The following is a 15705-nucleotide window of genomic DNA, read 5'->3' as shown; positions in this document are numbered from 1 at the left end:
AAAATCTAATTTCCTAGATCTACATGTTTATACCTTATAATAAATATTCAAATAAAAAAAAGAATCACTTTTTCAAAAAAATTATATTTTCATTAACTTCACTTTTATTCAAACATATCATTAATAAACTCATTAAATGGTACATAATTTTCAATGCACAATTATAATTAAAATGTACTATTTCATTTTTTTTAAATACTATTTTTTTAATATAAAATGAGAAGGAAAAAAAAAAAACAAAGGGAAAAGGTAAGTCATAATTATTTATGGAGAAACGCAAAACAAAAATTAACTATAGAAAATATCATTGGAATGTACTTAAAAACCTCAGCTTTTATTTATTAAAATCTTTAATTTTGTTCTCTATTTTAAAAATTATGCTTTTTAAAATGAAGAATATTAATTGAGATGCTGCTAACATTGGTTACTTGCTAGTAAGAATTTTACTATCGAAAATGAGACATCCAGGTCAAAATCAAGATAGACGACTTAATTCCAAAGTGAAAACTTATCAGATATTTAAATTTCGACAGATAATGCTATTGGCTGGTTCGGACACATCGGCAGTGACATTAGAATGGGCAATGTCCAATCTGCTTAACCATCCTCATATCTTAGAAAAGGCTAGAGCAGAATTGGATGCTCAAATTGGGCAACAGAAATTGGTGGACGAATCAGATCTTTCAAAACTACCTTATCTCCAAAACATAATCTCCGAGACTCTTCGATTGTATCCAGCAGCTCCATTGCTGGTGCCTCATTACTCATCCCAAGACTGTACAATTGGGGGATACGACATCCCACGTGACACTATCTTACTAATTAATGCATGGGCCATACATAGAGACCCTGAGCTTTGGGATGATCCAGAAAGTTTCAAGCCCGAAAGGTTCCAGAAGGGTAAGGTTGAGGTCTACAAGCTCATGCCATTTGGAGTTGGAAGGAGGGCCTGTCCTGGAATTGGCCTAGCCCAACGTGTAATGCACTTGACTTTGGCATCGTTGATTCAGTGCTTTGAATGGGAAAGGGTCAGTGAGAAACAAGTTGACATGACAGGAGGTAAAGGGCTCACCATGCCAAAAGCTTTGCCATTGGAGGCCATGTGTAAAGCACGTGAGATCATGGATAATATTCTTTCAGATTCAACAAATGAAATTCGAAATATGCATAAAATGATTTGATTAGCTTTGCGAAGAGCATATATCAGATAGTTTAGTATCGATCAATTAATATTTCGTGTACTAGTATTTTTTTTTTTTATCGAAATATTAATAATGAATTTAAGCAACTTGTCTTAATCGAGATCCTTTAATCTAATATTCCAAAGAAAACATATCATTTCGACCAATAACGAAACAAATTTTTTTTGTGATCGCGGAACATTTTTACAAAATAAATAAAATAAAAATAAAATTATCAGTTTTCATTAATGAAATCTTCACAAATAATATAAAATAACATGGTTTAATTAATTATGAATATATAAAAAATAACCTCTTTAAATTTATTTTTTTTTATTATGTTTAATCAAATATTTTATTGCTTCTTATAAACTTTTTTTTTTTTTCCTAAAAAAGTACTACAAACAAGAAGTATTGCGAGCTAGTATTGAAAAAGTACTACCAAATACATTCTAAGTTCGAAGGTATTATTATTTAGTTATTGTTATTTTCATTGATAAACACACTATTTAATTACTTAAAAGAAAAAATATATGACTAAAATATAACATGAATTTATAAAAAAAATTAAAATAAAAAGATGATTTTTTTTTTTTTTTGGTGTAACCAAGTACTCTATTATTTGCTGTAAAGCATTTTTTTTTTTTTAAGAAAAAATATTACAAAGAAAAAAGTAATGCGAAAAATATCTAGTAATTAAAAAGTATTGTCAAACACATTTTTAAGTTAGAAAATGCCATTATTTAATTATTATTTTTATTTTTTTCTTTTGGAATTTGGCTTTAGATACAGGTCTAATCCAGTTTAATGATTAGAGCATTAATAAATATTTTCTCACAACGAGAGTTTTTGTTTTTGAATATTGGTATTACTGCGCCTGATATATGACTCGAACTGGCGCCTCTTGGGCGCAAGTAGCAGCGCCTTACCACTGGGCTATGCTGCTTCGTCTTCTCACAACGAGAGTTACTTCAACTTTCTCATAACAAGAGTTCCTTGAACTTTAACCCGTAACTTTTGACCAAATAAAATTCTTGGGATTGTAATCTACTATCAATTCAACCAGCACCTTATTGGTTCTCTCTTTTTTTTCTTTGATAAACACTATTCAATTACTTAAAACAAAAAATACATGACTAAAATGAAATATGAATTTTTTTCTTTCAAAAAAAAAAAAAAAAGATGAAGCATTAATTAAGATGCTATTACACAAAAAGACACTAATGCCATCACTCATTGAAGAATGTCGAAGCTTAGGCTTGAATTAGAGAAAACTATTGATGTACAAAGCATTGAATTCGAAGCAATAATAATTTTTATATGTAACATCATTTTGTAAATAAAATTTGATTAAAAAAAAAAAAAGAAATAGTTCTCTCTAATAAAGGGATTTATACCTAGACCTAATTCAACCTAAAATCAAAAAGTGCATTATTAATATTTTTACTACCGATCCAAATCTATCAGTACTAAGTAGTAATAGTTAAAAACTCTTAAATCCAAATTAAGTTATTAAAATCCCAAGATTAAAAAGTAGTACGGTTTTTCACGATATGCAATGAAAGATCTTATTATGGAGGAACTGTTGGATAAAATTCACAAACAATATAGAAACAAAGTATAATATTCAATGAATATTTAATATGATGTATAATAAAGAAGAAAAGAGGAAATAATGATATACAGGAAAAAATATAAGTTAGAAAAACCTGTACAGCAAAACAAAATAAATTAGGAAAACCTGTATTAAAGAGATGATGATAGAGTTTTGCTTGTAGCAATGTTCTAAAGAAAGTATTTCTCCCATTTTTTGTGCTTGAAATTCTATAGGAAATTGCCTTCCAGGATTAAACTATCAGATATTTGAAATTGAGCACTCAATTCCAAATCCAATACTGGAACAAAAAATATTTTTTGTCTTTGAATGTTTCTGTAGATTGTGTATCTCTATTATTCTCTGAACGATATATGAAATCTATCCTCTATATATAAGTTATTTTGTATTCTTTCATGAAAAGATACAATTCCACATAAAAATGGAAATTGTAACAAGAAAAATAATTTCTATTTTCTTAAAACGTCTTGTAACAAACTTCTTAAAAATAAAAGCAAAATAATATTTTATTTAAATAAAGATATATATATACATATATAATGGATAATCAGATAGGCAGTCTTGTTTCTACCCGTTTGAGCCTTGCTCAAGTTTACCTCGTTCATTTTTAATATACATTGTGATGAATAATTTGATAGGCCCCACTGGGGAGCCCATGTTCAATTTTGAACATATCACATGAGCTTATAAAGCATAAAAGCTTCTCTTAAACTTTCTATGTAGGACTATGTGTTTTTGTTTCAAAACACTCTTAACTTCAACATGAACTACTTTGAAGATATTTGCAAGATTTGATTGAATAAACGACAAGGACACGTTTAGGAATGCTGGTGGGTTCTCTACTATAAATTCCAGTTGGCATTACGCTAGCCGTTAAGTAAAAGCCATGTAATTTCAAGTTTTGAGGCAACGTCACTTTTTGATTTTTTTGAGATTATTGAATTTTTCTTTGTAATAACTCTTGACAGATTTTAAAGATATAATACATGCATAATATTATTATTTTTTGAAGAAATAACTATTGTTAATTTCTGGTAGCTGAGAGCTGAGCATTGTTTAGATTTATAGATTTCTACTCCTACATGTGAGAGTGGTGTTTAAAGCTTGATCTGATACTTTGAAAATGATTGAATGTCTTTGCATATTTCTTTAATACACTAAATTTTTTTCATAATTAATCTTTCAGTTCTTGATTTCTATTGATGGTTTTGGGAGATATACGTTGCTATTTTAAGAGGTTGTGTGCAACAAAAGTTAAAAGGAAACGGCAAACGGCATTTTTTCCTTGGAAAAAATATAAAACATGTTTATAGTTACTGAATAGCAGGAGTTAGATGGCAATGCGAGACCGTATATGTCATTGCCATCTACATTCTTCTTGAAGCTATGATCAGTCTTATTGGTAATGCTGACCGCATGAACTCATTTTTCTCGTAATAGTACAAAAATAAATGTTTGGCCAGCACGCTCTCAATAATTCAACAAAAGACAAAAGTTCGATTTTTTTGTATTTCCAAGAGAAAAACATGGATATTGGATTTTTTTAATGTTTGATTATTATTACTTTTTTTTTAGGGACACCAACTGCTTTTTGAAGTCAACTTTGTTGATTGATTCTATCAATATGTTGCGTATTTGTTCCGACACCGTATTTATCGTATTTATGAAAGATTGGGACATACCACCTCAAAAATTAAAATAAGAAATAAATAAAATTATCGTGCAAAAATTTAAATAATATCAGATGTGTATTTAAAATTGGAGAGAACAAAATAATTGAAATGTTATTTTTAATGCCAAATGAAATAGAGCTTAATGAATTAAAATTCATTGAAAAGAAAATAGTAAAAATTTAGATAAATGGTAAATTACGGGCAAAAATAAAATTTATTGGAAAAATAAAATTACAGAAAAGGTAATGAGATACTAAAGATTTGTAAAAATTCGAAGATAAAATCTCCATGTTGGAGTTTTAATGTGTTTTAAGATGGAATCCCTCATTTCTTCGACACCTATAGGTGAAAACCCTTCAAATTTAATATGAAAATAAATTATGTTTTGAATTTCTCAAATCAAATAATTATTTCTAAATGGAGTTTTTCCTTGATTAATTGGATCAAATTTGATTAGATTTCATGAATGGCTACCAATTAACATTAATCTTCCAAATCAAACGTAATTTATGAACATGGCCTTATTCAAGAATTTTATTCAAATAAATATTTATTATTTTCGAAATTAAATTGTAGCCTCATTCAGGCTTCCTACAATTTAATTTCCTGTACGCAACCCACATGTGTAGTAATGTCGAGTAAAACAGAGAGGTATTGCAATAACATTAAAACGCCAATATTATAATACATAGGTCCCAAGGTTTTCATAAATCAACACTTGAAAAATGACTATTTTTTTCTTTTCTTAAAAAAATAATCACCCTTTTACATATTTGGACTAAAATACCTTTTAATTTTAATTTTTTTTTGAAAAACTTTAATTTTTTTCTTTTTTCTTTTTTCCCTACTTTCTCTTTCAAAACGTTTAGATTAGGGTTTATATTGTTTTACCCTTGAAAAACCATGGCCGCTGTCGTCCTCGCACCGCCATCATCCTTGCATTTTGAAGCTCCAACCTTAAGAAGCCACCGAACCCATCTTCGTCAAAGGGGCTTGGTTCCACTTCCACTTCAACCTTTCAATAACTGATAGCCTTCACGCATGGATCTGCCAAGTTTTTTTTTTTTTTTTTTTTTTCCATTTTAATGATGAAATATAGGTTTGTGCTGACCATTGCCTATCCTTGTTCTTGTTTAACTATTTAGTACATGGTATCTACTTATCTAGTTCTCTATCTTTGATAATTGATATATAAAACGAAATATGTATTTTATTCATATGTGTGATGAGTCATTGTCATCTGCAAACTCTTATGTGCTAGCATGATTTTTTTACATTTTTAAACATGATTTGATCTAGAAATTTTTTAGAGGAGTTAAATATAGATTGGTCCACTTGACCATAAATTCACAAAGGTAGATCACTATTATGGCTCGTGATGTGATGTTCCTTCGTTTTTGCTTCTAAGCAGATTGTCTCTGCTGTTCTTGGGTCAATAGGACTTTCAAATGTTGGAAATGGCAGTGAAGACTTTGATTTCAGGGTAAGTTTCAGAAGCTAATTACTATAGCTTGCGTTGCTGATATTATGTGTGAAATGTAATGTTCGCCAGACCTCTCTCTCTCTCTCTCTCTCTCTCTCTCTCTATCTCTCTCTCTCTCAAATCAACACTAACATAGATCCACATAGAGGTGCATACCCAAACTAACCATTCTTTCAAAAGAAATTAAAAAAACAAAAACCCAAAAGTAATGGTAACAGTAAAATATTAGGCCATTCCTTGACTTAAAATTTAAAAGAAATGTAGGGTCACTAGTGGAGGTTAAAAAAATAAAAAAATGTGGTTGTCTTTTGACTTTTAACAGATTTGAAGGCTGCATGCAAGAATGCAGGCATATGTGTATAGGTAGTTGTGAAAATATCATTAGATTTTTAAGCTTGAATTAATTACTTTTTGCTATGGTGGTTGGATGTTAAAGGCATATGGCTCTCAAAGGTCTGAAAGAACAGTAGGTGCTACTGGAATGTTTGACACAACACAGCTGCAACCTGAACATGCTGGCATGAGGGTTCCATCAGATAGATTGCATGGTGCCTTTGGCCATTCAGCAGCATTTTCTTTGGGGTCTCTACCTTCTGATTTGAAAATTTTTGATTTGGTTCATTTTTGTTTCTTTGGCTTGGGATTTACAAAATTTCTGATAAGAGGTGTTTTATGTTTATTTCTGCTATACTTGTTTTTGTAGGTAATTCCCAATTCTTTGACATCTTTATCCCAATATCTGAGAAGTATAAGAAGTGAATTTGATGCCATGGGTTAGATTTCAACATTACAACATTTTATGAAGTTATACGTGCTAGTTACTCCTACACTATTGGTGAATTGTTTCGACATTGTACTGATAGGCAGAGATGCGGGAACCAGTGGTTAAGCAGGTGCTGCCCATACAATTGAATCAAGGAGTTCTAATAATGCACCTAGTAGCTCAGGAACAAGACTTGAAGGATTTTCCACACCTGCATCTTTGGCAGAAGTCATGCTTTCTACAAGACAAATGCTCCTTGAACAAACTTCCGCAAGTTTATATGTTCGTTTTAATTTTCTCATACTGATATAATTCTTAATATGGATTTCCAATTTTTTGAAATTTGCTGGTTTTATATATCAGTAATGTTTTTGGTTCTCAATATAGCAACCACTTTTTGGAGGCAACATAAAATGTGTCATTTTAATGGTCAAGAATCTTAATCGCCATGGCCTTATAGTACTTACAAAGCTTTTAATTTGTTTGATTCATTGATTGGTAATGCTAAACTTAGAAGAAATCTTGAATTTTCATGTTGCATGTTGATAGCAACTAGCAAGGCAATTGGAGGATCAAGTGAATGTGACAGATCCTTCCTCAAGGTTGAACATTTAGACTACTGCATTTAGAACTGGAGCACTGTTTAATGATCTGAGTGCATTTTTACTTGAACTTCGTCGAACCATCATGGCATTATGTATAAAAGAGCTTGTAACTTTTTAGATTTGCATCTTATAATGAGCTTGTAGCTTTTAAATCCACAACATGCTTCAATTGTAAAAAAAAATTTAACATTTTTATTAGAATTCATTTTTGCACAAACCCTTCAAGTCCGGCTCATTTTCCTGAAAAATTTTCCACTTGTCAGAAAAGCTTTCCTCCAATTGGAAAAACTTTTACTCCTAGCAGAAAAAAATTTCCTCCTATCGAAAGCCTACTATTGGAAATCAATTTTTTCCAATTGGAAAATCATTTCTAATAGATGAATAAATTAATTTTGGGGTAAAAAGAAAATGAAAATGAGAGTGGAGACAAAATATATTATGAATTCAATGAATGAAAGTCCAATGGATTTATTAGTTATAAAATCTTTTAGTCTCATGTAATGGTAGAAGTATTACTAACATTTCTTTAAAATAAGGTATCTGTACAATTTTAATCACTTAATATAATAATATATATATATATAATTGAATTTAATAGATACATAATAATAATAATTATTAGTGTATATACATATATACATAATGAAAATTAACCATTAAGATGAAGATGGATTTAATAAATAATGTCTTGACTTTTATAATCACTAACCAATTAAAAGTTAATCCAAATGGTTTTGATGTAAAGATATCTAATTAGTCGTCTACAAAATATAACATATTTATTAGAGTTTCATTTTGCACAAACCCCTTATGTGCAGCTCAATTCAAGCTTCTGGATAATTTTTCGGCTGTCGGAAAATTTTTCTTCCAAGCGAAAATCATTTTCCTTCTGTCGGAAAACATTTCCTCATGTTAAAAAATGTCTGAAAATATTTACTCCTGTCAAAACTAATTTTCTCCATTTGGAAAATCAATTTCAAATAGATTATTTAAATTAATATTGGGGTAAAAAAAATTAAGAGTGGAGACAAATATTATATTAGATGAAGATGGATTTAACAAAAAATGTATTGACTTTTAAAATCAATAACCAATTAAAAGAAAAGAAAAAAATTATATATATTTGTTTTGTTTTCAAAATCATTTAGACATTTCATAAAATGAGATGTAAACTAAAGATTCAAAATCAACTCCAGAATGCCTCTTTTCATTTGGGATTAAATTCTTAAAAAAAAAAATTATTAAATATGTACACCATTATCACAACATAAATAAATCATTACCATCGAGTAGAATATATAATATCCAAAATATGAAATAATTATCAAAAGATATTAAATCACAACGTGTCCATCTCGTTGGAAGAACAATATGACTAAATTAATAAATATATAAAAATATGAATAATACTGAATAAATATATTAAATGTCCCAAAAAAATCGCTTCTGTTTTTTTTTTTTTCACCAAATATTACGTTTTTCTACTGGCGAAAAGTTAGCAAAAAACTGGCGGAAAACTAGTGAAAAACTAGTGGAAAATTAGAAAAAATTGATAAACTAACAGAAAATAACAGAAATTCATCTTTTTCACCAATTTTTCTCCGCTTTTATAGAATTTCATGATTTTTTATATCAATACAATTTTTTCACTATTTTTATACCATATATTATTTAAGTATCTTTAAATTAAAATATAAAAGGTATTAAAATATAAAAGCTTATAAACTAATTTATTACATACCCATATCAAAAAAATCTTAAAGAAAGTAAGAAAATATAACATTTGCCAAGGAAAAAATATAAGATGTGCTCATATCTAAATTTTTACATGATTTAAGTTTCGAACATAAGATAATACGAGAAAAAAATAGTGAAACTAGATGAAATACCAAGGAATCGGTGTCAAAGTGAAAATATTTTTTTTCAAAAGGAAACATATGCTTATTTGAGGAGGGAGAAAAAGAGAAAAGTAAGAGAAACAACATTTTATAATTTTGAATTTAATCAAGGGCTTTTTTGTCCTGGCAATTTTTTAAAATATTATTTTTTATTATTTTTCAAATTTCCATTCGTGAGGGCGCTATTTTTTAAAAAAACATTTTTGTTTTTGGTTAAATATCCAAGAGAACATGTGGCTGAGGAGTCAGCCAACCTTTCTTTATAAAAAAGATTTTAAAATAAAAGAATACAATAATCTGCTCAGCCACTATATATTATTATTATTATAATTTTGTTATTGTTGTGTTCAACCCTAAATGGTAGTATATTATCGATCTCTAAGCCATGAAAAAATCACAATCTGAAGTGGATGCCGACGCAGAGTGATTCCGTCAATTTGGATAGTGAATTTCCAAAGGGCGGGACAAGGACCATTATTTATTCGTTAATTACCATTTATAACCATCATCAACCACATTAACAAATCGATCTGTTACTATGTATATGGGGGTTAGTATATTAACAAATCCCAATTTGAACTCACAATGGCGAGTTGAATATATAAGGAATGTTCCCGTAAGTACCATCTATAGATAAGCAAAAACAAGAACAAAATCCATGCGCCATGGAAGATGCTCTGTTCTACACATGTCTTTCCTTTATCATCATTGTCTTTGCTTTCAAGCTCTTCTACCTCCAATATAGATCATCTTACAAAAACCTCCCACCTGGACCATTTTCTCTTCCGATTATTGGTCGTCTCCATCTCTTAAGACCTCCGGTCCACCGAACTTTATGCCGTCTCTCCCAAAACTACGGCCCAATTTTCACTCTCTGGTTCGGATCTCGCCGCGTTGTTGTGGTATCGTCTCCCTCGGCCTTCGAAGAATGCTTCAAAAAAAGACATCGTTCTCCCCAACCGACCTCGGTTACTCTTGCGAAGACACGTGCACTACAACTACACAACTGTCGCAGCAACTCCGTACGGTGATCACAGGCGCAACCTCCGCTGTATTGGTTCTTTAGAGGTCTTCTCGTCAAGCCGCCTCAACATGTTCTTCGGAATCCGAAAGGACGAAATGAAGCGCTTGCTGTGTAAGCTCTCGCATAATTCACGACAAAAATTTTCCAAGGTGGAGATGAAATCGTCGCTTACAGAGCTAACATTTAACATCGGAATAAGAATGGTAGCCGGGGAGCGGTACTATGGAGACGATTTTACTGCTGATAAGGAAGAAGCACAGAATTTCAGAGAGGTTAATGGTGTATGGTGGGACAACAAACCAAGGAGATTTCTTGCCTACTTTGAAATGGATCGGAATTAATGGTTTTGAAAGGAGGATAAAAAAACTTGCTAAAAAGATGGATCGTTTACTGCAACGTCTAATTGAGTAGCACCGAAGAAACCAAGGGAGTAGAAACGGTGGACCAGCCAAATCTCTAACTGATAAGTATCCTAATCAATTCATCGGCATCCACTTCGATAGTGATTGTTTCATGGCTTAGAGGTCGATAATATACTACTCTTCAGGATTTGAGGAGATTATTATATTCTTTTATTTTAAAATCCTTTTTATAAAAAAAGGTTGGCTGACTTCTCAGTCCTCGACTACATGTACTCTTGGATATTCAACCATTAAAAAAATATTGTCGTTTTAATATCAATCTCTTTCTCTCTTTTACCCTGACGTGTTTGTTTTGTACACGAAATTCATTTCTAGAAAGAGAATCCATAAAAGGCGAAAAAAAAAAAAAAAACATGTCGAGCTTTAGTCTTTTATGGAATTCTTAATCATTTATTATGTACTATCAGGAGAAAAACGAGATTTACGCAGAGCACGGTCACCTTCGCCAACAAGACAAATCATGACTCGAAGAACCTCCAGCTCTATGTGAGATGATTAAAAAAAATTCTCTCAACCAAAGATTAAAAAAAAAAAAAAGGTCGAACAACAATAATTAAATAATAGAGTATGGCTAGTCAAATGTATTGACATAACTTTTAAATTTGATCCCAAGACACTAAGAGAACATTGCCCATAATAGGACATGCTTTACACGTGACCTCCAACGGAACAGCTTTGGGCATAGTCATACCTTCACCTTGGGCCATATCAATTTTCTCGTCGCTCACTTTCGCCCACTCTAGGCCCTGAATCAAAGAGCCCAATGTTAAGCCCATTATAAGTTGGGCCAGCCCAGCTCCAGGACATGACCTCCTTCCAATGCCATATGGCAGTAGCTTGTACGGCATCTCATCATGTTCATCTTTATCCACTTCAAATCTCTCAGGTTTAAAAGTATCTGGATCATCCCACATACTAGGATCTCTGTGTATCGCCCATGCATTAATCAATACAATGGTACCCTGCGGCACGTCATATCCGCCAACTTGGCAATCGGCGGAAGAGAAATGTGGCACAAGGTTTGGCGCTGCTAGGTATGTTTCGGAGATGATATTTTGGAGGTATGGTAGTTTAGAACGATCTTGTTCATCCACCAAACGTTGTTGCCCAACGTTGTTGCCCAACATTTTTTTAACCTTACAATAAATATTCAAATAAAAAAAATGATTACTTTTTTAAGAAAATCAGGTTTCTATTATTATTTTTATCCAAAAATATCGTTAATAAACTCATTAAATGATACATAATTGAAATGTAATATTTCATTTTTTTTAAATACTACTTTTTTATATAAAATGAGGGACAAAAAAAAAAAGAAAAATTAAGTCATAATTATTCATGGAGAAATGCAAAATAAAAATTAACTATAAAAAATATCATTGGAATGTACTTAAAAATCTCAATTTTTATTTGTTAAAATCTTTAGTTTCATTCTCTATTTTAAAAATTATGCTTTTTAAAATAAAGAGTATCATTGAAGATGTTGTTAAAATTGGTTGCTTCCTAGTAAGACTTTTACTATCGAAAATGAAACAACCAGGTCAAAATCAAGATAGACGGCTTAACTCCAAAAGTAAAACTTACCAAATATTTAACTTTGACAGATAATGCTATTGGCTAGTTTGGACAAATCGGCAGTGACATTAGAGTGGGCAATGTCCAATCTGCTCAGCCATCCTCATATCTTAGAAAGGGCAAGAGATGAATTGGATGCTCAAATTGGGCAACAGAAATTGGTGGACAAATCAGATCTTTCAAAACTACCTTATCTCCAAAACATTATCTCTGAGACTCTTCGATTGTATCCATCAGCTCTATTGCTAGTGCCTCATTACTCATCCCAAGACTCTACAATTGGGGGATACGACATGCCACGTGACACTATCTTACTAGTTAATGCATGGTCCATACATAGAGACCCTAAGCTTTGGGATGATCCAGAACGTTTCAAGCCCGAAAGGTTCAAGAAGGGTAAGGTTGAGGTCTACAAGCTCATGCCATTCGGAGCTGGAAGGAGAGCCTGTCCCGGAATCAGCCTAGCTCAACGTGTAATGCGCTTGACTTTGGAGTCATTGATTCAATGCTTTGACTGGGAAAGGGTCAGTGAGAAACAAGTTGACATGATAGGAGGTAAGGAGCTCACCATGCCAAAAGCTTTGCCATTGAAGGCCATGTGTAAAGCACATGAGATCATGGATAATATTCTCTCAGATTCAATGTACGAAATTTGAAATATGCATAAAACGATTTGATTAGCTTAGCTAAGAGCATATATCAAATAGTTTAGTATTGATCAATTAATTTTTCATATATTAATATTTTCTTTTTTATCTAAAAATTAATAATGAATTTAAACAATTTGTCTTAACCAAAATCTTTTATTTTAATATTTCAAAGAAAATACACAAATTTGGCATATATAATGAAACTGTTGTGGTTCTCTGACCACGTTAGAGAAGAAATATGAGAAGAAAATAAAAAAAATTCTATTAATTGCTTAGAAATAGAATACAAAAATACAAAAAACTTCTCTCTCTTGGATTCTCACGTGGAATCTCTCCCTACACCCTCCAATTCTCTCTGGAATTGCTCACTCTTCTCTCAAGCTCTCTCTGGAACTTAAACACTCTCTCTCTCGGAGTTTTCTCTCAATATTCCTCGCTTGGGATAATATTGATGCTCTCTTGGCTTGTGTTTTTCATGCAACGGGAAGGAGCCTATTTATAGGCTTACAAGGTTGGTTGCATGGCCACAATCTTCAACAGCTTAGCCCACAATTGTTGATTGGTGCAGCAATGGTGTCAACAATGGTGGCTGTAAAAAATGGTGGCTGTGGTTGGTGTGGCTGTGGTTGGTGCGGCTGGACTTCACAATTCTCCCCCTCCAGCCGCATTTAAAAAACTGATGGTCATCTGTCATCTATTCCAGCTATGTCTCTGCATAGCTTCAGCTTCTCTTGAGCAACAACTTTTGTTAGCATATCTGCTGGATTCTCTTTTGTGTGAATCTTCATCAGTTTCAGCAACTGTTGATCTATTACTTCGCGTATCCAATGATAGCGGATGTCAATGTGCTTTGTACGGGAATGATACATTGAGTTTTTGCTCAAATCCATGGCACTTTGGTTATCACAATGTATCTTGTAGTCTTCTTGCTTGATGCCCAATTCTGTGAGAAAACGCTTTAACCACAACATTTCCTTACCCGCTTCCGCTGCGGCAATGTACTCTGCTTCAGTAGTGGATAAAGCAACACACTTCTGCAATCTTGACTGCCATGACACAGCTCCCCCTGCAAAAGTGTAGAGATAACCTGATGTAGACTTTCTATTATCAGGGTCTCCGGCCATATCTGCATTTGTATAGCCTTCTAAGATTGGATCACCTCCCCCGTAGCACAAGCACAGCTTCGATGTACCTTTAAGATACCTGAGAATCCATTTGACTGCTTCCCAGTGTTTCTTTCCAGGATTTGAAAGAAATCTGCTCACAACACCTACTGCATGAGCAATGTCTGGTCTGGTACACACCATTGCATACATCAGACTTCCTACCGCTGAAGAATATGGTACTGAAGCCATCTCCTCTATCTCTTCTTTGGATGAGGGGTACATTCTCTTACTCAACTTGAAATGATTTGCAAGTGGAATGCTGACCGGTTTGGCTTTATCCATGTTGAATCTCTTTATCACCCGTTCAACATACTTCTCTTGAGATAGCCATAACCTTCTATTCTTCCTGTCTCGGATTATTTGCATTCCCAAAATTTGTTGAGCTGGTCCTAAGTCTTTCATATCAAAGGACTTAGACAATTCTTTCTTCAGCTGACTAATCTTCATTGCATCTTGTCCAACGATCAACATGTCGTCCACATATAGCAAAAGCGCAATGAAGTTTGCACCTGAAAATTTTTGAATATAAACACACTAGTCTGCTGCAATCCTTTTATAGCCTTGACTCACCATAAACGAGTCAAACTTCTTATACCATTGTCTTGGTGCTTGCTTGAGGCCATACAAGCTCTTCTTTAACTTGCATACGAGGTTTTCTTTCTCTGAAACCTCAAATCCTTCTGGCTGCTCCATATAGATTTCTTCATGTAAATCACCGTGAAGAAATGCTGTCTTCACATCCATCTGTTCAAGCTCTAGGTTTAGACTTGCTACTAAACCAAAAATGACTCGAATTGAAGTCATTTTTACCACTGGTGAAAAAATCTCATCAAAGTCAATTCCTTTCTTCTGAAGAAATCCTTTGACCACCAATCGGGCTTTGTGTTTCACCACCTTTCCGCTGCCATCTTTCTAGAGCTTGAACACCCATTTATTCTTCAGTGCCTTCTTTCCTGTTGGAAGCTCAACCAACTCATAAGTATGATTTTTCTACAAGGATTCCATCTCATCTTGCATTGCTTGCAGCCACTTTTCCTTCTCTTGATGAGAAACAGCTTCCTGGAAACTCTCTGGCTCCCCCTCTTCAGTAAGCAGAATATACTCAGATTCTGGAAATCTCTTTGATGGAATTCGGCCTCGCTCAGATCTCCGAACTTGTAAACCACTGGTTTCAGGAGGTGTACCATCATCTGACCGCTGTGATGGCCCTGCAGCTGCTTGAGAGGATTGAGTCTCCCCCTGCTCAATATCCCCTTCTTCCTCCTGGTCTGCTTCTGGTATATCTTCATGCATCTCATTATCTTCTGTGGCTATTTGTGCTGGTGCTGGATTAGGACAAAAATTCTCGGCACTAGAACTACAATTAGGAGACATTCTGGGCTTTTCAATGTCTTCCATTTTCTGGTTTTCATGGAATACTACATCCCTGCTTCTAATAACCTTCTTTGTTTTCGGGTCCCATAACCTGTATCCGAATTCTTCGTCTCCATATCCTATAAAGATGCATGGAGTAGATCTTGCATCGAGCTTCTGTCTGAGCTCCTTGGATACATGTACATAAGCTAAACAACCAAACACTCTTAAATGAGAGTAGGAGGGAATCTTACCCGACCACATTTTCTCCGAAATTTCAAAATTCAACGGTACTGA

The 15705-nt window shown here is 32.9% G+C and overlaps 1 protein-coding gene, 1 long non-coding RNA gene and 1 pseudogene across 4 annotated transcripts in view; all 3 read left to right on the top strand.

The window, feature by feature from the left end:
• LOC107404430 (cytochrome P450 81Q32) overlaps window positions 1-15705 on the top strand; it is a 28125-nt gene that overhangs the window by 2222 nt on the left and 10198 nt on the right. The window contains exon 2 of one of the 2 annotated variants that reach the window (XM_048480038.2): window positions 534-1288. The exons of the other annotated variant lie outside the window; for it this stretch is intronic. Coding sequence (XP_048335995.1) covers window positions 534-1181 — 648 coding nt within the window. The 3' untranslated portion in view covers window positions 1182-1288. Of the gene's footprint in view, window positions 1-533; window positions 1289-15705 lie in introns of those variants that run through there. 2 annotated transcript variants of the gene reach the window in all.
• LOC125423978 (uncharacterized) lies at window positions 5135-7195 on the top strand. 2 transcript variants are annotated; one of them, XR_007242716.2, is made up of 3 exons: window positions 5135-5568; window positions 5881-5952; window positions 6389-7195. It is a non-coding gene; the product is annotated as an uncharacterized LOC125423978 (long non-coding RNA). The 2 variants fall into 2 exon arrangements; XR_007242715.2 differs by having other exon boundaries at window positions 5135-5952; window positions 6389-6534; window positions 6656-7195.
• LOC107404426 (isoflavone 3'-hydroxylase-like) lies at window positions 9550-12984 on the top strand (annotated as a pseudogene).

Source organism: Ziziphus jujuba, chromosome 7, assembly GCF_031755915.1.
Source record: "Ziziphus jujuba cultivar Dongzao chromosome 7, ASM3175591v1".
In the NCBI taxonomy this organism is placed as follows: Eukaryota; Viridiplantae; Streptophyta; class Magnoliopsida; order Rosales; family Rhamnaceae; genus Ziziphus; species Ziziphus jujuba.
Note: the sequence above shows the minus strand (reverse complement) of the source record. Positions and strands in the feature narration are given on the sequence as shown.